At 36.2% G+C, this 24654-nt stretch overlaps 1 protein-coding gene across 5 annotated transcripts in view; it reads left to right on the forward strand.

Moving 5' to 3' along the window:
- The window catches only part of LOC121382751 (mechanosensory protein 2-like), a 90500-nt gene extending 67461 nt beyond the window's left edge, over positions 1 to 23039 (forward strand). For all 5 annotated transcript variants that reach the window (XM_041512325.1, XM_041512327.1, XM_041512326.1 and 2 more), the window contains exons 3-8: positions 5199 to 5271; positions 10471 to 10553; positions 11564 to 11767; positions 14961 to 15016; positions 17974 to 18052; positions 19348 to 23039. In XM_041512325.1, the coding sequence (XP_041368259.1) occupies positions 5199 to 5271; positions 10471 to 10553; positions 11564 to 11767; positions 14961 to 15016; positions 17974 to 18052; positions 19348 to 19554 (702 nt within the window). In that variant the 3' untranslated portion in view covers positions 19555 to 23039. The remainder of the gene's footprint in view (positions 1 to 5198; positions 5272 to 10470; positions 10554 to 11563; positions 11768 to 14960; positions 15017 to 17973; positions 18053 to 19347) is intronic.
- Positions 23040 to 24654: the final 1615 nt, after the last annotated feature.

Below are 24654 nucleotides of genomic sequence, written 5' to 3' on the forward strand. Positions count from 1 at the left end.
ATATGGCGTCGGACATATGGTTAATGACCACACAGATATTGAGGGAGGAAACCTGCTGTCGCCACTTTATGGGCTACTCTTTTCGATTAGCAGCAAGGGATCTTTTAAATGCACCATCCCACAGACAGGATAACAGCCTTTGATATACCAATCATGGTGCACAGGCTGGGGCGAGAAATAGTCACTAGGCTTTCTGCCAAAAAATAATTTGAGGGTATGTAATAACATTTAACAGACCATAAATGCCTCTACTAGTCCGTCCCACAGGGAAAGCATTTGTTTTTTTTACATGCTATGGAATTTACTACAAGTTATTTATTTCTGAGCTGATTGTTTTCTAAATTGCATGCAAAAATAGGTTTGGTTTTTGTTATTTCCAAAACACTTTTCCTTTTCTCCTTACATCAAATAAAACTGAAATTATTTACAAAAGACATTTTTGTAGGAGGATGGAACGGACAACATGTATAGGTAGTTATGGGTTTCATACTGGACACTGTAGTTCATGTGCTCTGACAAATTTTAAACAGCAATTCTTTTATTATCATCTATCGAAAAATTAAAAATATATATCCATTCATTTCCAAGAAATCTTTTAGGGTACATAATTTTACCTGTTGTACCCTATTGGCACAAACCTTGTAGTGGTGTTGTTTAACAAAACAAACTTTAATATGTTTAACTGTATAGCCATGTAACAACCCTTTCCATAAGAAAATAGCATGCTAATATTTAGTATGTGTTGTTGTAGTGATTATTTTTTCAATCCCCTACCAGTCCAACTGCAGGTGCTATAGGTTTTGTCACTATCCTACCTGTCTGTCTGTCTGTCTGTCCGTCTGTCCCACATACAGTTTTCCAGACATTTAGTCCCTAATGCCCCAAGATATACATGTAGCTTTATGTAGCTTTAATCAAGTTTAACTTTTATGGTGATTTACCCAATTTTGGCAGAGTTATGTCCCTTGAAAATAGGAGATATGAAAATTAGTTTTCCGGACCTTTTCTTCACAGTGCCTCCAGATAGTGAGCTGAAATTGTGTGTATGGCGATTTACTAATTTCTCACAGAGTTATGGTCCTTGAACTTAGAAGATTCAAACATGTGTTGGCCTAGTAGAGGACATATTGCTTCAGCAGTACGCACTCTCAGAAGATTCAAACATGTGTTGGCCTAGTAGAGGACATATTGCTTCAGCAGTACGCACTCTCAGAAGATTCAAACATGTGTTGGCCTAGTAGAGGACATATTGCTTCAGCAGTACGCACTCTCAGAAGATTCAAACATGTGTTGGCCTAGTAGAGGACATATTGCTTCAGCAGTACGCACTCTCAGAAGATTCAAACATGTGTTGGCCTAGTAGAGGACATATTGCTTCAGCAGTACGCACTCTCAGAAGATTCAAACATGTGTTGGCCTAGTAGAGGACATATTGCTTCAGCAGTACGCACTCTCAGAAGATTCAAACATGTGTTGGCCTAGTAGAGGACATATTGCTTCAGCAGTACGCACTCTCAGAAGATTCAAACATGTGTTGGCCTAGTAGAGGACATATTGCTTCAGCAGTACGCACTCTCAGAAGATTCAAACATGTGTTGGCCTAGTAGAGGACATATTGCTTCAGCAGTACGCACTCTCAGAAGATTCAAACATGTGTTGGCCTAGTAGAGGACATATTGCTTCAGCAGTACGCACTCTCAGAAGATTCAAACATGTGTTGGCCTAGTAGAGGACATATTGCTTCAGCAGTACGCACTCTCAGAAGATTCAAACATGTGTTGGCCTAGTAGAGGACATATTGCTTCAGCAGTACGCACTCTCAGAAGATTCAAACATGTGTTGGCCTAGTAGAGGACATATTTTGGCCTAGTAGAGGACATATTGCTTCAGCAGTACGCACTCTCAGAAGATTCAAACATCTGTTGGCCTAGTAGAGGACATATTGCTTCAGCAGTACATACTCTCAGAAGGGCGGGATATAGCCCAGTGGTAAAGCGTTCACTTGATGCACGGTCGATCTAGTATTGATCCCCATTGGGCTATTTCTTATTAAAGCCAGTACACCACAACTGGTATATCAAAGGTCGTGGTTTGTGCTATCCTGTCTGTGGGATGGTGCACAAAAAGATACCCTGTTACTAATGGCAAAATGTAGTGTGTTTCCTCTCTAAGACTCAAAATGTCCATATGTTTGACATCCAATAGCCGATGATTAATAAATCAATGTGCTCTACTGATGTTGTTAAACCAAACAAACACACTTTTTACTCTAAGAATGCTTGTTTGAATGTGTGAAACAGTTCTTATTTGAGATTTCTTAACTGGAATTAAAAAAGTTTCTATTGTTTAACAACAACACAACATTGATTAATTAATCATCGGCTATTGGATGTCAAATATTTGGTACTTCTGACATGTAGTCATCAGAGGAAACCTGCTACATTTTATCTAATGCAGCAAGGGATCTTTTTATGTACACACTTTCCCACAGGCAGAATAGCACATATCACAGCCTTTGATATACCAGTCGTGGTGCACTGGCTGGGATGAAAAATAACCTATTGGGCCCACCGATTGGGATCGATCCTAAACTGTCCATGTGAGCGCCTTACCACTGGGTTATATTCCGCTCCTTCTTGACTGTTATTATCATCAGGAGAACAATGGTTCTTGTGGTATCTCCAGATGGAGAGGTCTGTGTAACACTCCGAGGTTGTGGTTCTTGTGGTATCTCCAGATGGAGAGGTCTGTGTAACACTCCGAGGTTGTGGTTCTTGTGGTATCTCCCGATGGAGAGGTCTGTGTAACACTCCGAGGTTGTGGTTCTTGTGGTATCTCCAGATGGAGAGGTCTGTGTAACACTCCGAGGTTGTGGTTCTTGTGGTATCTCCAGATGGAGAGGTCTGTGTAACACTCCGAGGTTGTGGTTCTTGTGGTATCTCCAGATGGAGAGGTCTGTGTAACACTCCGAGGTTGTGGTTCTTGTGGTATCTCCAGATGGAGAGGTCTGTGTAACACTCCGAGGTTGCAGTCTCTACAGTTTGTCTCAGTGATAACTAGAAGCCAAGGGCAGTGTGCGTTCACAGTTACCTGCTAGACACCGTGAAATAGACATTTGTTTTCTTTAACATCACCACTAGCGCACATTGATTTATTAATCATCAGCTATTGGATGTCGTACATTTGGTGATTTTTTACCTCTAGTCTTGTTTTTCCTAGGGATTCATACATGTACCTCATTAGATAGCTTTGTTACAGGCCTAAAATATTTATATTAGTGATTGTGGTATGTGCTGTCCTGTATGTCACAAAGAGATGTAGCTCAATGGTAGAATGCTTGCGATGGGTCATAGAATTGATCGGCATAGATGGATCCATTGTTTGGGTTTTTTCTGGGGATGCATACATTCATGCCTCATTAGATAGCTTTTCACAGGCCTAATTAGTGCATTCAAATTTATTGACGAAATTCTCCATTACAGTCTACAGACTGTAACATCAGCCACTGTTAGCAATACAATAAAGATAACCTATATTTGTGCAATTCAGTCAGGATCATGTTACAACCTCTTGTTGCTGCCATTAATATCGGAATCGCTGGGCATATTTACTCTGATTCAGCAGATGGGATAAAGCAACATTTAATGAAAAATCATAGTGTTGAGCTATATTAGTTACCAGTATGGCTCGTTGGTAGCCTGACTGGTTGGTGGTGGGTTTTACAACACAGCAAGAGTCGTGCTGTTTACAGTAAGTGGTCTTTGGAGCATGATACAAGTCGAACCCAAACTAGGCTATCTGTTGTGAGAATTTTCACATTAACAGTAAAGAATCAATACATTTTCCACCACATTCCGTTTATTTTCCGCTTGATAATCTTATCCTGTTGAGATAGTTTTTGGACATGTTTTCTTTCTTTTTTTCTCTTTTTTTTTCTCTTTTTTAAACATGTATGGTTAATCTGAAAATTTAATATAAAATTAAAACATGCTGTTTACATGAAAATAATTGTATAATTGTCCATGTGCTTTCCATGCTGAATATTTTGTTAGGAATGCAAATTAAGTTATATATATACTGTACACATATATGACAGTGTCTGCAAAAAAGACTACAGGAAGAACTGTTTTATTTAATGACACACGTAACACAATTTTAGTTATGGTTATACCTGTAAGGCATCAGGCATATGGTTAAGGACCACGCCATGCCATGGGCTAGTCTTCAATTAGCAGCAAGGGATTGTTTATATGTACCATCCCACAGACAGGGTATTACATACCATGACCTTTCTTACACCAGTTGTAGAGCACTGACTGGAATGAGAAATAGCGCACTTTCACTGTGAATATTGATGTACTTAGCTTTTTTTGACAGCTATTTTTGTGCTGGGGTGTCATTAAACATTCATTCTTTCATTAATTTTTTACACTGTGACTATTAAAACTGAGAAAACTCCTATCAATAGTACCTGTTTCAAGATTTCAGTCATCACATACGGTATATTAATTTATAATAATTAATTATATCTTTGAGGTGAAATAGGTGGACATAAGTATGACTACTGGGGATGAATAAATGTCAACAACAACAAAACAGTTATATTTTGCCAAATCTGCAGATGTAGCTGTACTCATTTTGCAAATGCAGTATATAATTTTAAGGATGTCAAGACTTGGCTTAAACATGTATCAATATATCTTCTTTTTTTCTTTTTTTTTAAATTTCAAACATTTTTATACATATGCTTTTCAAAGTGTTGAATGGCATGTATATAGCTCATTGTGTGTGTGTAATTTGAGTATTGTCATATATGATGATCACAAGAGTGATTACCTCGTTGTCCTATCACTCATGGCAAGTTAATAAATTTTTATGTGACCTACGTTAACAATTGCATCCAAAGGATGGCACATCACGTGAACAAAAGTAATGTGAATGATCTATCCTTAATAATTAAATAATAGAAATCTTCTTGAAACTGCACCTTTAGTTTGTTATCAACATGCATGTACATAAACATGCAGTGGGTTCTTTAGTAGGTGGCAAGCAGTGAAATTTAGGTAGAACTGATTTTTGGTGGTGGCTGCTCGGTAAAAATAGTAGCTTTTCTCAAACGGCCTCTTGCTTTCAATGATAATCAACACCCTGTTTGTATGTAACACATTAAATATTATTGTTTTTGTTTTCTCACACAGGTAGTCCAGGAGTATGAAAGAGCAGTCATATTTCGACTTGGTCGACTGTTATCGGGTGGAGCCAAAGGACCTGGTAAATTGTTAATTTCTTAATTCTTTGATGTGCTGGCTAGGTCATTAAATGGTTTTAAATTGATTTTAAATTTGAACATCATGGCCATGGTCACTTAAATAATGTTTTATCATCTGGTATGTCTCTTAATAACCAGTAGGTTGACTCATGAAATACCAATTATTCATACATTATTGATTAAATGTTAAAAATCCTTATCATCATATCTCCATGTAGACTAAAATTCATCATAATTATCTCCCCTTTCAGTTGAACCTGTGTTTTCAATAATGGCCTTACACCATATATATTTTTATTTGATGATTATTAAACATATTTGATAATGTGCAAAATTGGTCCAACTCCACTTTGTAAAGTTGGTTTATCATATACAGATTATGGTTATACTTGAGAAATAGCCCGGGTGGTAGTGTGTAGGATCGATCCTCATCAGTGGGCCCATTGGGCTATTTCTCGTTCCAGCCAGTACACCACGACTGGTATATCAAAGGCTGTTGTATGTACTACCCTGTCTGTGGGATGGTGCATATAAAAGATCCCTTGCTGCTAATCGAAAAGAGTAGCTCATGAAGTCGCATTCCTCTCTCAGTATCTGTGGTCCTTAACCATGTATGTCTGATGCCATATAACCGTAAATAAAATGTGTTGAGTGCGTCGTTAAATAAAACATTTCTTTCTTTCTTTCCCTTATTGAATTGATTATTATGTGTATACATCTTGGAGGACGTGGCTTCTATTCAAAAGAGGCCAGCTTTGTCAGGAGTAACCTGTTGGGACTAGCTCTTACACTTGCTAAATTTGCCAATTGCAAATCTTTTAAAAACAAATGGCAAATATTATTTTTAATTGGCGAAATAATTTCATGTATTAATTGATATTTTGTTAGAAAATAACTGATTCTGCAATTTTTGAAGATTTAGTAGATATAATTTGGCGAAATGTTCTGCTCACCCAAAACTAGCCCTGTCTGTTATGTCGCTGCCTAGATGAATAGAGGTATTTCGCATTCCTATTGCGCATGCGCGCGAAGAGTAACGTCCCTTGACAAAATAGACTGAAACTAGTCTATTTACAAATTGGGGGGCGTGACAGACAGGTTGTTATGGGTGACTTGAGTAGCTTCGTAGGAGACTTTTAAACTTTGGCAACTAACATGTACATATTTCGAATTAGATGGTATAATGGCCGTAGAAAACGGTCCGCTGAAATTTACAGCGGAATGGTTCAAATTAAAGGGACATTCCTGAGTTTGCTGCATTGTAAGATGTTTCCGACTAATAAAATATTTCTACGATTAAGTTTACATATTAAATATATTTTCTTGTTTAGAATACCAGTGTCTGTATATTCAATGTGTTTCTGATCGTCTTAATATTTGTAAGAAGCCCAGACTGGATTTTGTCTTCAAATAACTTCGTACATAAGAAAAAACAATATTTTAGGAAATAAGATGAAATTTAACATAGTACAAATATTAGAACGATCAGAAACACGTTTAATATACAGCCACTGATATTTTATGCAGAAAAATATATTTGATATGTAATTACAATCGTTAAAAAGTCTGTTAGTCGATAACATCTTAAAAATTGCAGCAAACTCGGGAATGTCCCTTTAAAAAGCAGTGCAACAACTTGGACAAAGTCTCTGCGACTCGTACCCGAGGGTTTTGATAACGCCAGATTAAAAGACTATCTCGTAAAAAGTATAAACAAAACAGTTGACTGATTCCATAGGTTATGGCATCGACAGGTTATGGCATCGATCGATATATATATTTGAGAGAGAGAGAGAGAGAGAGACAGAGAGAGACAGAGAGAGAGAGAGAGAGAGAGTATACACACACACACACACACACACACACACATATATATATATATATATATATATATATATACACACACAGTCAAACCTGTCTTAAGCGGCCACACAAGGGAGTAGATAAACGTGGCCGATTAAGACAGGTGGCCACTGAGTACAGGTTGCCACATATATAGTCTTTAAAACATTTGTTGTTGTTTCTTGTTTTACCGTCTGTACTGCTAATAGTGCTTCATAGTGGACTATAAATCAACTTTTGACATGTTGTCTCCTTCAGAAATAATGCAAATAGAATATATTAAATTAACCGTTCTCCACAATTTTGTTTTCTTTTTCCATTTAATTATTTAATTCCGACTTCATGCGATGTATTGTTATAGTAAGTGAATCTACAAATGTCAAGCGTAGCCTGCCCAGAGGCAATTAGATGCATGTCAAATTCATACTTCCTTAATTGATACACAGTGGAGATGTCGGGACTGAATGGGTACTAGTATTCCTGAAGGTGTGAAGATCAGTTATTTGCTGCACCTTATCGCTGTTGTTAAAAATCCCTTTTATATAATAGTAAAACTTTACTGTGGCCGCTTAATGCAGGTATTTTAGCGATTTGGGATCCAATTTAGGTGGCCGCTGGCCGCGTTAGACAGGTGACCGCTTATTACAGGTGCATTTACATTATAAATCGTTTGGGAGGAAAAAAGTGGCCGCTTAAGGCAGGTGACCGCTGGGTACAGGTGGCCGCTAGGACAGGTTTGACTATATATATATATATATATATATATATATATCAGAAGGTGTTTTGTTGCATTTTTCTTAGTGTCTATCTAATTGGGAAAAGTTAAAAAAAGGAATTGATTTTATGCTGTTACATGTATATCCATAAAGTGGGAATTTAAAAAAGGGGGGATTTGAGGGGATGGGGGGGGGTTGAAGGTAGGTGCCGTTCTGTTTACCCATACACACATTTTTATACAGTGTCAACATGAACGCATTGGGTATTATACAAAATATATTTATTTTCTTTACTGTTAATGTGTTTTCCACCATATCTAAGTATATAAAATACTAGACGGACCTGTGTAGGAACGTCCTGTACACAGCCGTCATCACTCTATATATATTCATATATCATTATTATTATTATTATTATTATTTAAGGAGTGTCTGTTATTTCTTTTACGTTCATCGGGGTATGAACAAAATAAATCATCCGTAAATTGTGTGAATCAGCGAAGCCGTTCTCACCAGGGGTGGGGAAAAATAAAATTGTCAATCGGTCCCGCTTGATGTCTTCATTAACGGGGAGGGGGGGGGGGGGGGTGGTGAGAGGGGGATAAAGAAAGGAATAAAAAAATAACATTTTTTTTATCACATCAGTGGGAAAAAAACACCCCACAAATTGTATATATTTTACATTAATGGAATAAATAATATAAAAAAGGAATAAAAGTTATGAATTTAAATCCCATATATGTATAAAAAGTACGAGTATTCGTACGGTGTCCTGAAAATTCATAAAAGATCGCACCGTTGAAGCGTTTGACAGCCTGAGCTGGCACATGTTTAGACAAAGAGATTAATAACGTCATCACTGATTGGATGAAATCTGACCTCTACTGGCTCTTGAGATAACCAGTACATGTAGCTGTTCTGCTTACTCCCACTTGTTAACAAGAAAGTGGAAACCTTCTGTTAATTTTAAAATCCTTTATAATTATTGGATAGACTACATTGAACAGTCAACAATAAATACATTTATTGATTATTTCAGTATATTTTATGCTATTTCAAGCAGTTTGTATTGCACAAAAGTCTCTTGCTTCCGACAGGGACACTCGACCCGACAAAGCTCCGTACATAGGTGTTGACAGGTGTTGATTGTAACCAGTTGCAAACTCTGGGTCCTTTGTTTTAATTGGAGTGTAATACCTTGATGGCTCTCTCACCAAGAATGGTGTTATTGTTAACGTCTGTTTTATCTCTTGACTGGCTCAGCAACTTTGACAAAATTAATGTTTAGCCTAGTGGCTGTGGATTGACACTACTGTAGGTCCGACTTCAGTGAATGACGATATATACTTAGGCAGACTTTAAAATCACAGACGTCTGAAACACAAGCTATACTGACCACTATTATTTTAAATCATGCATGAGATACCGATGTCTGGGCAGGCCGGTCCACTTGACTGATAAGAAATTGTTCCAATAATAGAAATGGACAGGTGGTTCGGACCGACAAGAATGACAAAAGTGGGACCGGCAAACACACGTTTTAAAAAAATAATTTCGGTCTCAGAGATCGAGAATCGGTCCCAGACCGGCAGAAAAGGGCTTTTCCCCACCCCTGGTTCTCACATAAGTTTGCGGATGATTTTTTTGTTCATACCTAGATGAACGTAAAAGTAATAACAGACAATACTTATAATTAAATTTGAAACACACTGAGTAATAATAACATTAAAAGTTCATATATATATATATATATATATATATATATATATATATATATATATATATTCTGTTGAGTATTGTCCGAAATATACATATATTTTCTGTATATACAAAATATATATTTATTTATTTTATTTACTGTTTACTACCATATCTAAGTAGAGAATACTAAACCGCTCTGTATAGGAACGTTCTGTACATAGCTGTCCTGACTACATCTATTTTTTATATATTTACACATGCCACGTTATATATTTTATTGAGTATAATTCGAAATATACATATATTTTCTTTATATACAAAATATATATTTATTTTCTTTACTGTTAATGTGTTTTCCACCATATCTAAGTATACTAGACTGACCTGTGTAGGAACGTCCTGTACAGAACCGGTAAGGTTTTGGTCCCTTATGCATTCACTGGCTTCCCTCCTACAAAATGTACCGAACAAACCGTCATACTTAGAGTAACATTAAAATCGTTTTCTATGTGAAACGATTACCCACAAACGTTTCCGATATCCATTGGCTGGATATCGATGGAAGGATAACGAATTTCCCGGACATATGCGATTGGAACAGTTAATAATTGAACAATGGTCGTGGCCTCCCATTGCTTTTGCCCCCCAATTTGCAGATAGGTCTATTTTGGCGAGATCTCGCGGTTTGCGTCCTCGAGTAACTCCGCAACGGGCACATGCGCAGTGGAATGAGAAAGAGGTCTATTAAATGTCAAAATCACCATGCTAGTCTCTAGAGAGCTGTGTAATAAAATGTGCTCAAGTGTTATTAAACAAGTATTCCTTTTCTGTCCTCTTATCTTGTCTGTTCTCTTGTCTTGTCTGTTCTCTTATCTTGTCTGTTCTCTTGTCTTGTCTGTTCTCTTGTCTTAAGAATGATGGTTGCATGATTCTTTATTTCAGGTTTGTTCTTCATTATTCCCTGCATGGACCAATACACAAAAGTTGACATGAGGACCGTGTCATTTGATGTACCGCCTCAAGAGGTACGATATATATATACCAGACATTCCTGCATATTGAAGCCATTTTATGTTTTAAAGCTGCAGTCCCTGGAATATTTTTATTATTTAGGCATTTAGAATAGATAATCCAGTTCTGTTTGATACATGAAAGGTCCACCACATCGCTATAATTTTGCAGTGCTCACTTATCTACATTATCTAGGTCAACTGCAAACCCAATGGCCAGCTTGTTTTTCTTCATTTAGCAGAACGCCAGTAAAACTGGGACTTTACGTGATTTGCACAGACGCTGAGCTTCTCACGTGATTTTGAACAAATTTAACTGTCTTGATTGATGGGTCGTCTCATATCTCCAAAACATATTTATATCCATAGATGTATGGTACAACACCTTTCCAGGGGTTGGTGGAGGATTTGCCTTGACATTTTGACAGTGGCCAGCGGTTGGCATATGCGTTACATGTAAGGGGGTGTTACTAATTATGTAATGCTCTAGGGGTAGAGGAAGAGGGTGTTGTGTTCGATTTACGTAATGTTTATCAAGACTATATATTATTTCTATTCATTACTTAGACCTAAAAAGATGTTTTTTGGAAATGCGCGGTCAGTCTAGGATCGATTCCCATCGGCGGGCTCGTTCCAGCCAGTGCGCCATGACCGGTATATAAAAGGCCATGGTAGAGAGAGAGAGACAGAAAGACAGACTCGAAATATATATCTTTTATTAATTGAACAAATGATTGGACAAAATTACATCTCTTATCTACAATATGCTATAATTATATCTATAAATGTTTACAGTAATATGTGTACTTAATTTGTACTACACATGTATGCAAAACATGTATTAAGTAGTCAAAGATCAAGGGGCCCATTTGGCTAATGGGCTGTTTCTCATTCCAGACTCTGCATGGTCCACAATGGGTATAACAAGGCTGTGGTATGTACTATCCTGTTTGTGGGATGTTGCTAACTAAAGATACCTTACTTTGATTATACAGTAAAAGTATGTCGCTATTTTTATCTGCCAGGTGCTGACGAAGGATTCTGTGACTGTTGCCGTAGATGCTGTTGTGTACTACCGCGTTCAGAATGCAACAATGTCAATCACCAACGTGGAGGACTCGAACCGGTCCACGCGGCTCCTGTCTGCCACGACCTTGAGAAATGTCCTGGGAACAAAGAATCTGGCCGAGATCCTCTCCGAGAGAGAATCCATCAGCCATTTAATGCAGGTACGTGTGGGTTTTTTTGTGGGTTTTTAACTGCCACAAACAGTTAACACTGAGACGAATATATTTTTGTGTTTTTGGACATTACCTACAGGTTGTTAATGAAATTTCTTACACATCCAATAAAGAGAACACATTGTTCTCTATGGTGATGACCTAGACGTCATAGTCACATTATCCACTGAAATGAACACTGCTGAAACGGATTGTTACATGTACCTACTGAAATATGAATTGCACATTAATATATATCTTGAAACAACTCGTAAATGTCTACTCCTGTAGTATGGTGTTCTCTGTAGATCCTCCAACCTCGTAAATGGAAATGACTGTCTACTCCTGTAGTATGGTGTTCTCTGTAGATCCTCCAACCTCGTAACTGGAAATGACTGTCTACTCCTGTAGTATGGTGTTTTCTGTAGACCCTCCAGCCTCGTAAATGGTAATGACTGTCTACTCCTGTAGTATGGTGTTCTCTGTAGATCCTCCAAGCTCATAAATGAAAATGACTGTCTATAGTACTCCTGTAGTATGGTATTCTCTGTAGATCCTCCAAGCTCGTAAATGGAAATGACTGTCTACTCCTGTAGTATGGAGTTCTCTGTAGATCCTCCAACCTCGTAAATGGAAATGACTGTCTACTCCTGTAGTATGGTATTCTCTGTAGACCCTCCAACCTCGTAAATGGTAATGACTGTCTACTCCTGTAGTATGGTGTTCTCTGTAGATCCTCCAAGCTCATAACTGGAAATGACTGTCTATAGTACTCCTGTAGTATGGTATTCTCTGTAGATCCTCCAAGCTCGTAAATGGAAATGACTGTCTACTCCTGTAGTATGGTGTTCTCTGTAGATCCTCCAACCTCGTAAATAGACTGTCTACTCCTGTAGTATGGTGTTCTCTGTAGATCCTCCAACCTCATAAATGGTAACGACTGTCTACTCCTGTAGTATGGTATTCTCTGTAGTTCCTCCCAACTTGTTGGTAAGAGTTACCTACCCATTGCATCTTAATTTTGTGAAAATCCTGCACTGACATTTCAGAGATGATATTGTTTATCCTTTCCAACCACTATCTCTAACACAGACTCCTGTACATGTAGCTGGTTGGTGTGGGCTGGAGGTTCATCAGCATCAGATGTCAGTGTTAGTTACAGTCACTGAAACCCAGTTATTACGATTCATAATTCCAGGTCATACAGCTGAATTAATGATTGGAGTTTGTGTTTTTGGAAGCACACCCTCCAAGTTGGCTGAAGAAATGTGCCTGAAACAGAGGAATCCTAGCTAATTACAGCTATCATGTTTAGAATAGAAATACAGAATATTATTAGATTATTATTAGTAGTAAAATTGAGAAGAATATAATTTTGTTTGTGACACTTCTGAATTAAGTAATTTTGAGATGATTTAGAAGGCCATCAATAATTAAAGTACAGTGCTGTTAATGATATTAGTAGTTAGTTAAATGGCTCTATAGTTAGAGAGATATCAAAGGCTGTGGTGAAATGCAGTATGATATGAGCCATGTTAATGATACTATTACCGTAGTTAGTTGACTATAAACTGGTGAAATGCAGTATGATATGAGCCATGTTAATGGTACTATTACCATAGTTAGTTGACTAGAAACTGTGGTGAAATGCAGTACTATAGGAGCCATGTTAATGATATTATTACCGAAGTTAGTTGACTATAAACTGTGGTGAAATGCTGGCCTGTTACAGAGTTCTCTTGATGAGTGCACTGAGCCGTGGGGTATTTGTGTTGAGCGTGTTGAGATGTAAGTACCGGTAACCACGACGACACGCAACTTATCTCGCATGGCGTTGTGCTGGCTAGATCACCTGGCATGGTACATCCACACAAATTCACAGACAAAAAGTCTTCTGTGGTTTTCCACAATTCCAGGGCCCATGGTTATACAACTTTTAGACGTTCCTGTCTCAGACTCTATTAGTCTCGAGTCTAGACTGTAAACGCTTTATAAGCGCCAGGCCACATTGAAGAACTATATATAACGTTTTCCTAGCCTTGTTCTTTGAGGAAAAGCTTACAGGAATTTTTCAAGACCCATCAGAATGTTCCACATTATTTGTCAATATTATTTATCTCTGAAACTGAAAATGTTTTCAAACCACTTGTTTCGGAGCATCATGTCTTTTTGACAACTGTTTCAACTACATCAACAATAAAATTAAACAAATTGCAGAAAATGTTATTTTCTTTCTTGCAATTGTGCAATTACATAATTCTAGTAAAAAAAAATTGAATATAAAATTGTTTTGTAAAGTCACTGTGACTGTTTTTAATTTTAAGCTAAGATCTTATCATGACAATCAACAATTTTTGTCAAGGCTTTTAGAAACAATTGGAGAAATGGTTGAAGAAAAACCTAACATTTCTTTTGCATGGGGATTGAGCTAGGTTATATTGCTTTACAAGAACCTGTTGGAGTACCATGCCTGGGTCTGTGTGTTTGGTTTTGACATAAAACTATATCATTTGGTGTAGCTGTTTTCTTTTCTTCCTTATTGTCTATAAATTGGCTCCTGGTTTTCAAACTAGTTCTTTACTTTCCCTTTAGTTTTGTGTCTTGTTGAGCTGACAATGTTTATAATCTCCAGCCATTTGTTTTGTTATATTTGAAAACAATATATTAATAATTATACAGTGAACAACATTCTTCAGACTGTTATATTTCTGAACAGTTTGGTTTTGGATAAATATATAGTAATTGTACACAGGGATATTTTCCTGCTTTGCTTAAAGATGCTGGTAGGAATTCTAAACTTGTAAGAGAATTTATAAAGACTAATAAAATATGTATATATTTACAGGGGGGGGGGGGGGGGATGATTCTTGATCCAAGCAGACATTTCTTAACCTTGGAAGTAGCTTAAAACCCATTTAACATGGCTTCCATTAGCAATAATTTACCAAATAATTTGAATTATTTTTGCCATCTGTTTGCTATTAAAATGTTCACCCAAAATTTACAGAATTTCTACCACACTGCATCTTTAACTAAGTAGTAAAATAGATTTTGCGACTGTAGAACCAAAATTATTTTCTGTAAGTTTTTGTAATAAATAATTTAAAAGAAGTTGAAGAATAAAACAAAACTGTGGCTTGAGATTGCTACGAATGGCATGACGATGATGGTGTTGATATAACTTTTCCCCTATCCTCTTTAGACGTCTCTTGACGAAGCGACCGACCCGTGGGGTGTAAAGGTGGAGCGTGTAGAAGTGTGAGTATCACCTAGCAGCTTGCTGTACTTTCTGTCTTCTTGACACTCATTCACCGTCATCTCATCCAGTATATACAGGACATCTTTGCAGTGGCATAGCAAGGGGGTGGGGCCAAGGGGGCCCGCCCCCCAATCAAACCTTTATTCTAAAACTATACATACATACATATACATGTATAGTGTGAGTTGCCCCACCCAATATGGGTTGGTCCCCACAATACTGGTTGTCTACGCCAGTGCGTCTTTGGTAACAACAACTTAAAGGAACCACATCCTTGGTTTGCTGTCATTTATGAACATTAATAAATGACTGTAATATTCAAATCCTGTAGATTGTATTTGTTCTGATTAAATACTAGTAGTTTAATTTTTCTTAAATATTATAAACATGCTTACATGTATTAATGTCTTAATGCAATAAATGGATGGCTTACCATAAATTAATTACTTTCCTATCCAAACTAAATTAGCCTGCATGGTTTTCTCACATTCTTGATTTAAAAACAGGTTGGTGGGGCGGGGGGGGGGGTGGTTGCGGATTTTAGATTTTTTTTTTTTTTTTTATATATAGAAAAGCACTTCCCTTATATAGTAATTTTCAAGAGCAAAAAGTAAGTTGCAGGACTCATGTCAAACCCCACACAGTGTGCATTTAATGGCGCTTCTTGGCATGTGAAAATAAAGACAGGCAATGGAAAACCCCATATATTCTGTTGCCTGGTCAATGTCGAACATTCTGAACATTATTAGCTCATATTAACCTCAACCTTATTGATTGTAAAGCCATTAGGACTTTTTTCATGAAAGTTTAATGGTTACGTGTTACGTATGTATATCTATTCACACTGGTAGCGGTCCCAAGAGAGACCACCTCGTCATGCAGTCTCTCACACATTTATAGTAATCGTAATTTATCAGTGATTTCCACATTACAAATCATTCAGCACATGAAATATGTAAAAAGCTGGGAAGTTGTCATTACAATTTATAGAAACATTTAAGCAGATTTCAGTTAATGGCTGGCATCATAATTCTGAAAGCTGGACGAAAAATTGGTTAATGAAGACAAAATGACCTTCTAAAAGCCCTTATGGAGAATTATATGGGAAAAAGTTTTTTTTCTTTTTTTGTTTTTGTTTTTTGTTTGTTTCACAAGTACTTTGTATACATACAAAAGCATGTAAAAAACCGAATTATTTAAAACAGCTTTTCTTACTAGAAGTGTTTTTTCCAGTAATGAAATGTGAATTTGTGAAGAGAATTATTTTGATGTAGAATTTAGCCATTGATTAACATGCATGTGCTTTGTCTTGAAATATTATTTTTTAAGTATAGAAATTACTTATAGTTTAATTTGTATGCTGTGGTAAATGCTTAATATTATATAAGCACTGTATGGCATATTATAGTCTCAGGTGTTAACGATGGTCATGATAAATATTTTAAGTAGTGGTATAAATCAACTAAAACCCTGGTATTCAGTTGTGTAATGTGTTAAAGGTGCTGTCACACCCTTTTGTTGAATATGAAAAATTAACATTTACAGAATGTACATTTCCTAAAACGTATGTGATTTTAACTGATAGTTCTATTCATATCTGATAATCTGTATTGATCATGTTAAGAATATAATGTCTTTAACATTTAATATACCGGCCTCGGTGGCGTCGTGGCAGGCCATCGGTCTACAGGCTGGTAGGTACTGGGTTCGGATCCCAGTCGAGGCATTGGATTTTTAATCTAGATACCGACTCCAAACCCTGAGTGAGTGCTCTGCAAGGCTCAATGGGTAGGTGTAAACCACTTGCACTGACCAGTGATCCATGACTGGTTCAACAAAGGCCATGTTTTGTGCTATCCTGCCTGTGGGAAGCGCAAATAAAAAATCCCTTGCTGCTAATCGGAAGAGTAGCCCATGTAGTGGCGACAGCGGGTTTCCTCTTAGAATCTGTGTGGTCCTTAGCCATATGTCTGACGCCATATAACCACCGTAAATAAAATGTGTTGAGTGCATCGTTAAATAAAACATTTCTTTCTTTCTTTAACATTTAATAAGTAAATTATTTTTCAAGAATGTTTGTAAAAAAAAATCTACATTTTGATTCAGATTTGTTCCATTGAAGGAGTTATTGCCCTTTGTCATGTGATGAAGTACTTCTATAGTTGTCAAAATAAAATTTTAAAATTATCTAGAATTATTTTCCTTAAGTCACTTATAGTATGAATTGTGTTTTAATATTATAATATTAATTTCATTCCCACTTCATTTTCATGCTAATTTACAATTAAGGTTCAAGTATGCCATACACAACCAGCATCGCTGCTATTTTGGCAGTCTGCCCTGAACAAAAAGTTAGTTTGTTTGCTTAACGACACCACTAGGGCACACAATCATCGGCTATTGGTTGTCAAACATTTGGTAATTTTGACATATAGTCTTAGGCAGGAAACCTGCTATATTTTTCCATAAGTAGCAAGTGATCTTTTATATGCACCATCCCACAAACAGGATAATACATACCATGACCTTTGATATACCAGTTCTTATGCACTAGCTGAAACGAGAAATAGCCCAATGGGCCCACCGACAGAGATTAATCCTAGACCGACCATGCATCAGGCGAATGCTTTACCACTGGGCTACGTCCCACCCCTTGCCCTGAACATGTTAGTTATTTTGGCTATCTGACTAGAACATACATCTCTGTTATCTTGGCTGTCTGACTAGAACATACATCTCTGTTATCTTGGCTGTCTGTCCACGACATTGGTTAATGGATATTGATAAAAAAAAAGTTAGTGACCTTGACCCCCACCCCACCCACCTTTTTCCAATAAAATTCACTCGGGGTAGAAGTCTGTACCTGCCAGTTTTAAATCTGATAGTTACAAAATTGTCAGAGACCCACATAATTGATTCTAGTTGTAATATTTTGTGTTTTTCTTTCTCCCGACAGTAAGGATGTGCGTCTGCCGGTCCAACTCCAGAGAGCCATGGCAGCAGAAGCTGAGGCCACCCGGGAGGCAAGAGCCAAGGTATGAAGTATGGTAGTTCTTCTCAAGAACTGTTTGTCAATTGGGATGAGTTATCCATATAGGACAGCTACATAATAACATATGTAACAAATAGTACAAAATCTCTTAGTCCCAGGCTCAGTTCATGCATTTTATTATTGCAAAAATTCCTCAACGTTTTAAAGATGTTTTCTAGTACCTCTCTTTTTTTTTAGCTTTAAGGATTTTTGTTTTACAATAATATAGTTATCAAGGAATTTCTATTTTCTCTTTTAGTTTTACTTTAAGGATTTTGCTATAATTAGTCATCAAGGAATTTCTACTTTCTATGATCCAACTCTAGAAAAATATTTCTAAATTACATGACATTCCAGACATCGTGTGTAGATGATAGCATATCTTATTGGAAACTAGGCTCGTGTAAGTTGGTAAATAAAGTTTATCATATGCAGGTGATGGCATATTTCAACTGGAAATAGGGTCATGTAATTTTCAAATTACTAAATAACTTTTTCATCTGCAGATGATAGCAAATTGCAATTGGTAACTAGGTTGATATAAATTTCAAATTACTAAATAATGTTTTGTCGTCTGCAGATGATAGCATATTTCATTGAAAAATAGTCATGTAACTGTCAAATTACTAGTCTGGGATCGATCCCCGTCAGGGTGTGCCCATTGAGCTATTTCTCACTCCAGCCAGTGCACCACGACTGGTATATCAAAGGCCATGGTATGTGTTATCCTGTCTGTTGGATGGTGCATATAAAAGATCCCTTGCTGCTAATTGAAAAGAGTAGCCCATGAAGTGGCGATAGCGGGTTTCCTCTCTCAATATCTGTGTGGTCCTTAACCATATGTCCGACACCATGTATCCGTAAATAAAATGTGTTGAGTGCGTCGTTAAATAAAACATTTCCTTCCTTTTCTTCAAATTACTAAATATTTTGTTGTCGTCTGTAGGTGTTAGCACATCTCGTTTGAAACTAAGGTCATATAACTTTCAAATTACTAAATATTTTTTGTCACTTGCAGGTATAGCATATTTCAACTGGAAATAGGGTCATATAACTTTCAAATTACTAAATATATCTGCAGGTGATGGCATATCTCGTTTGAAACTAGTGTCATATAACTTTCAAATTACTAAATATTTTGTCGTCTGTAGGTGATAGCACATCTCGTTTGAAACTTAAGGTCATATGACTTTCAAATTACTAAATATTTTGTTGTCGTCTGCAGGTGACAGCATATATCGTTTTGAAACTTTGGTCACATAACTTTCAAATTACTAAACTCCTGTTTGTTATGTGCAGGTGATAGCAGCCGAGGGAGAACAGAAGGCGTCGCGTGCGCTGAAGGAAGCGGCCGACGTGCTCTCAGAGTCGCCTGCGGCCCTCCAGCTCCGGTACCTCCAGACGCTGAACACCATATCGGCGGAGAAGAACTCCACCATCATCTTCCCCCTGCCCATCGACTTGCTGCAGTCCTTCGTGAAGAAGGAACAGAAGACAGCCTTCTAGACTACCAACACACAACTCGAGCTAATTTGCCTTATCAGTGTCATAACATTCACATGCTAAACGGTGTAATACACCGAGTATCTACCGGAGGCAGGACGTCGGCCATTTATAGTTTGTCAGATGTATTTTGATGTTTTTAATTGTAAATATCATGGAATTTGAGAAACAAATGTGGCATGTTTGATATTCATTAAATCAAAATCAAAAATATGCAGCTGGAAAAGTGGTTCAATTTTTTTTTATCCATTAGTTTGTTTTTTCCCCCATTCAGAACCAAATCTTTTTAATTTTGGTGTTTTAATGTATGAATTTAATTGGCAAATATACCTTTTTTTTATACATTGAATTACAAAAAAAAAAACCCACCCTTTTTCTATTACAATTTATTTCTGTTTTGGACATAAATTTTAACAGAAAAAGAGAACATGTTTTTTGTATCTTTTGGTTCATACAGTCAAGAATTGAACAATTATAGTGGTTAACTGGCTAACATGTGAATTTCTTGTTGGATAGATGTTTGCATTGCTCAATAATGTCATACTACAGTGTAACCCCTCTAAACTGGACACCCTTGGGACCAAGACAAATGTCCGGTAATAAGAGGGATCCAGTTTAGAGAGGTTAAGTTCTGTCCTGGTTTTTAAAAAGGGATTCTGTAAAATGTCCGGTTTACAAAGGGTCCGGTCTTGAAAGGTTTCACTGTACCTATTTATAAAACAACCTGTTAAACTTCTTTTTTTTAATCAGCAAACTCACCAACTTCATCTTGGTAACTTTAAAATTATACATACTTGATTAATTTACATACATGGTTCATTTTGCAAATTTTAAAATTGATATCACTATGGTTGTATATTGTTATTGTATATATTATGTATAGTATACTTTTGTATGTCATGTTTTATATTGTTACTGAAATATATTCCTACTTGTAATTGCGAAAGGAACAGAAAACAATTGTGCATCACAAGGTTTCAAAACTAAATGTACTAATATTTATATTACTCTTAATAGCATGAATTGCTAATGCCACTAATTAACTGCTAATAAGATAATTTTAATCATGAAAAACAGTAAAGAAAGTGTATTAAAGAGGATATTTTATGTTCAGAGTAGTCTTGAGGTCAGATAAACTGTAGGTATAAAGTGAAAATAAAGTAGGTAGTATATAACGGGGTATCCAAAAATATTTATGCAATTTCTGTAGGTGTTGTTTTTACATAATCGATATAAAAGAACTACAATTTAAATTTTGTTTAGCTAATATTGAAATGTTGATTTTTGACTTTTAAACTTCTAATACATTGGGTTCATATAAAAAAAATAGCTGTGTAACATTTACTCAGTAACAAATGACCAAATGTCTTAAAATGTTATACTTGTGCAACTTTTTTTTATATTATGCAAGAGTGAAGTTATTTTGGGCGGTTTTTGGCTCTTTTTATACTGGCCATTTTGACATAATAGGGTAATTGTGCCCATTAATATTTTATTAATTATGTGACTGATTTATGCCAGTCATTAAAACTGAAATTAGCTCAATCTTACATATTGCTGCTGAATAATCAACCTTAGTTTTAATTACCTTCTACCTCTTAATTAGCATAATTTTGTTTACACTAGAGAGCCATTGGCTCTTTTCTTATTACAATGACATTAATTTTCATCTCCAATTACTTTTAATTTCTCCAAACCATATTACTATTCAGTGTACAGAACACATACAATACAAAGTTATATTAAGCTACGTTTCCATACGTAAGTTTTTCCTGTCTGTTTTTCTGTGAATAATTGAAATGTTTTTCCATGCCATTCACAAACCGTGCATGATCAGTGTATGTGAATTTGGAATGGCTTTGTGAGCGATTTTTCATGGATTCACAAAAACAATACAAAGTTATATTAAGCTACATTTCCATATGTGCGGGGTTTTTTTTGTCCCTTTTCCATGAATAATTACAATAATATGTCTTCATGCTATCTGCAGACCGTGCATGATCAGTGTACAGAAAGTTAGAATTGCTTAACAAGCAATTTTTCATGGATTCACGGATCACGGAAATGTGAAATCCCACAGCTATGACGTTCTTACCATGTCCCTTCGAAATTAATTTCTGTCATTATGTCTTCACAGATGGATATGGAAATGATCAACAGGGACATAGAATCGTAGCCGTGTGTATATAAAGCCTTCTGTTTAGTTCCATGCAGTTCCTTTCGTAAAAGGCAGTGGTTTTAAATATCGGCATGGCATTTGTGTTTTAATGTGATTCAGTTAAGACATGTAGTTTTATACATTAATGTGTTATTTAGTGAAAGCTGGTACCCAACAAGTGTTGAAGATTTAGTGAATTGTGTTTAAAGTGTATAACTAGCTCTTTCCCCACCACACCCCGATAAACAAAATGCAATTACCTAATATAGACTTCATAAACAGGTGAATTCTCAAATCAGCTTTTTCATTCATTTAGCTTCAAGTAAAAATGCTCAAGTCGTCTTCCATTCATATTTGGTAAATGAAGTTAAAGTTTGTTTTTGTTTAATGACACCACTAGAGCACAGTGATTTATTAATCGTTGGCTATTGGATGTCAAACATTAGGTAAATGAAAGCTTGAAGCGTGGGAATATGACAAAGCAAGAAAACTTTTGATAGATAAACAAGTCTGTTTTTAAAGCTGTCTTAGCGCTACAGTATTGTAAAACCATCGTAGGCTATGACATCAGTATGATGTATGTTGTAGTGGCATCATAGCCTGCTATAGTTTACAATATTGTAACACCATCGTAGGCTATGACATCAGTATGATGTATGTTGTAGTGGCATCATAGCCTGCTATAGTTTACAATATTGTAACACCATCGTAGGCTATGACATCAGTATGATGTATGTTGTAGTGGCATCATAGCCTGCTATAGTTTACAATATTGTAACACCATCATAGGCTATGACATCAGTATGATGTATGTTGTAGTGGCATCATAGCCTACTATAGTTTACGATAGCTTTGAAAATCTGTAGCCTGGTCTCTAGTCTCCATACATCATTATCCTAAATGGTATGATTCAAGCTGTGAAACATCCAGTTTCATATTACAGATATCTAATAGGATTTTCAAGTGTGCAATTTATTTCAAATACTTCATTGCTTTAATGGATTCTGCCCATTATTCTGGAAAGTGGCATCTCGTGTATGGTAGCCAAATTGTGTAAATACAAAGCATTTAAATTTTATTTAAAAAAAAAAAGCAACCATTGTTTTGGCGTATTAAAAATACCATGGAATTTCCTTAGTACTAAGAGAATTACATATGTAATGTGCTTTTCTTTTTTTTCCCCTGTACATTTAATCATCATGGCATTCATTGTACTGTGACTTGTTTACGGGGTATCGTAATCCGAGCTCACTTGCAGATAATGCGAAATAGCTCAACATTTTCTTATTGTTCACTTTCAGTTTGATATTTAAATAAAAAATATATCTTATATATTGTGTTTTCGTGGTCAATTCTTAATGATTTTAGTAGTGTAAATGTGTACGTCACTCTAACAATCATTAGATTATTACTAGTTATGTACAAGTTATGTAGAATTAACAGTGGTGCTCTGTAGTAGAGCATCCACCTCGCATGCCTTAATTGTTCTGACATCATTCGTACCTCAAGTGCAATTCATAGGGAACTTTTGTTAAAGTTTGTTTTGTTTAATGACACCACTCAAGCACATTGATTAATTAATCATCGGCTACTGGATGTCAACCATTTGAAACCGGCTATATTCTCCCATTAGCAGTAAGGATCTTTTATATGCACATTCCCCACAGACCACAACCTTTGACTAGTTGGACTGATTCTTTTTGTTCCAATCAGTTGAATGGATCCACTGAGGTGGTTCAGTCCTGCGATGCAAACACTTGACCAACACGGCCAGAGAACTTTTGTTTATCAATTTGTCTGTCAGGCTTTACTGTTATTTTAATTCAAGTAATAACAATATGCCTCATTTCTTGAAACAGTGTTAGGCTCAGACTATCAAATGTCACCACAAAGTTGGCAAACTCTATAATTGCATTGTAATTTTCCCAATTCCCGGCTTATGATGGGCTTATGACTCATAACTAAACAGTCGTAAAAGTTGTATACGATGAGAATCGAGTTGTAAGAGTGCCCAGACTGGACAGTCGAGAGATTGGCGAGTTGACCAAATAAGGAGATTCAAAGATATTATTCTGTAACAACTAGCATATTTTGTACAATATTGGTGGAATGTGCAACTAAAGTTTACTCCAAGTTGATCGAATATTTCTCCAACACTTGCAAGCCATTCAAGGATTCCTTTTCCATTAAAATATGTAGACTATACCAAACTAATCACTTTTAGGTAAAAGTTAATGCCATACACTGATTTTAACATCAATTTTAATTTCAAAGCCAAGTCCATCATGATTTCTTATGTCAACTCATTGGTAAATATAATCATCTTGGTTTCATACGTCAAACCCAATGGTAAGTAGAATCATGATTTCAACCCAAACACACTGGTAAATATAATCATCATGGTTTCAGATGTCAAACTCATTGGTTGCACATGCTGGGCTCCGAAAACTAAAAGTTGATAAACTATTAATGGGATAAGCTAAAACAGGTAACCCAATGCATTTTGCATATCCCACTACAGCCAAGTATATGAGGTCTTGTATGTAATGTGTGGATGAACAATTTGGTAACACAAAACTAGACTTTTACAAGTCCTGTATGCAAGATATGGTCCGGATAAGAAAAAGTTAACACGGATGGACAACGCCATACCATAATACGAACCATCATACATGGGCGTATAAAAAAAAAAAAAAAAAAATGATTAAAGAACAACAACAACAATGGGAGAGGTATAATAGATTGTACTATAAGTTTGTTTGACACTTTAACTCCACTTCATAATTACAGAATCCACTCCAACAAATTAATAAAATATGTTATTTATACAGTGCTCATTGGAGTATCTTGGATGTAATAAAATGAAATATAAAAACATACTATATCACAAGATTTAGATGGCAAAACAGAACACGTGCTACATCATGGATGGGAGAAAAAAAAAG

The sequence above is a fragment of the Gigantopelta aegis genome, chromosome 10 (assembly GCF_016097555.1).
Source record: "Gigantopelta aegis isolate Gae_Host chromosome 10, Gae_host_genome, whole genome shotgun sequence".
NCBI lineage: Eukaryota > Metazoa > Mollusca > Gastropoda > Neomphalida > Peltospiridae > Gigantopelta > Gigantopelta aegis.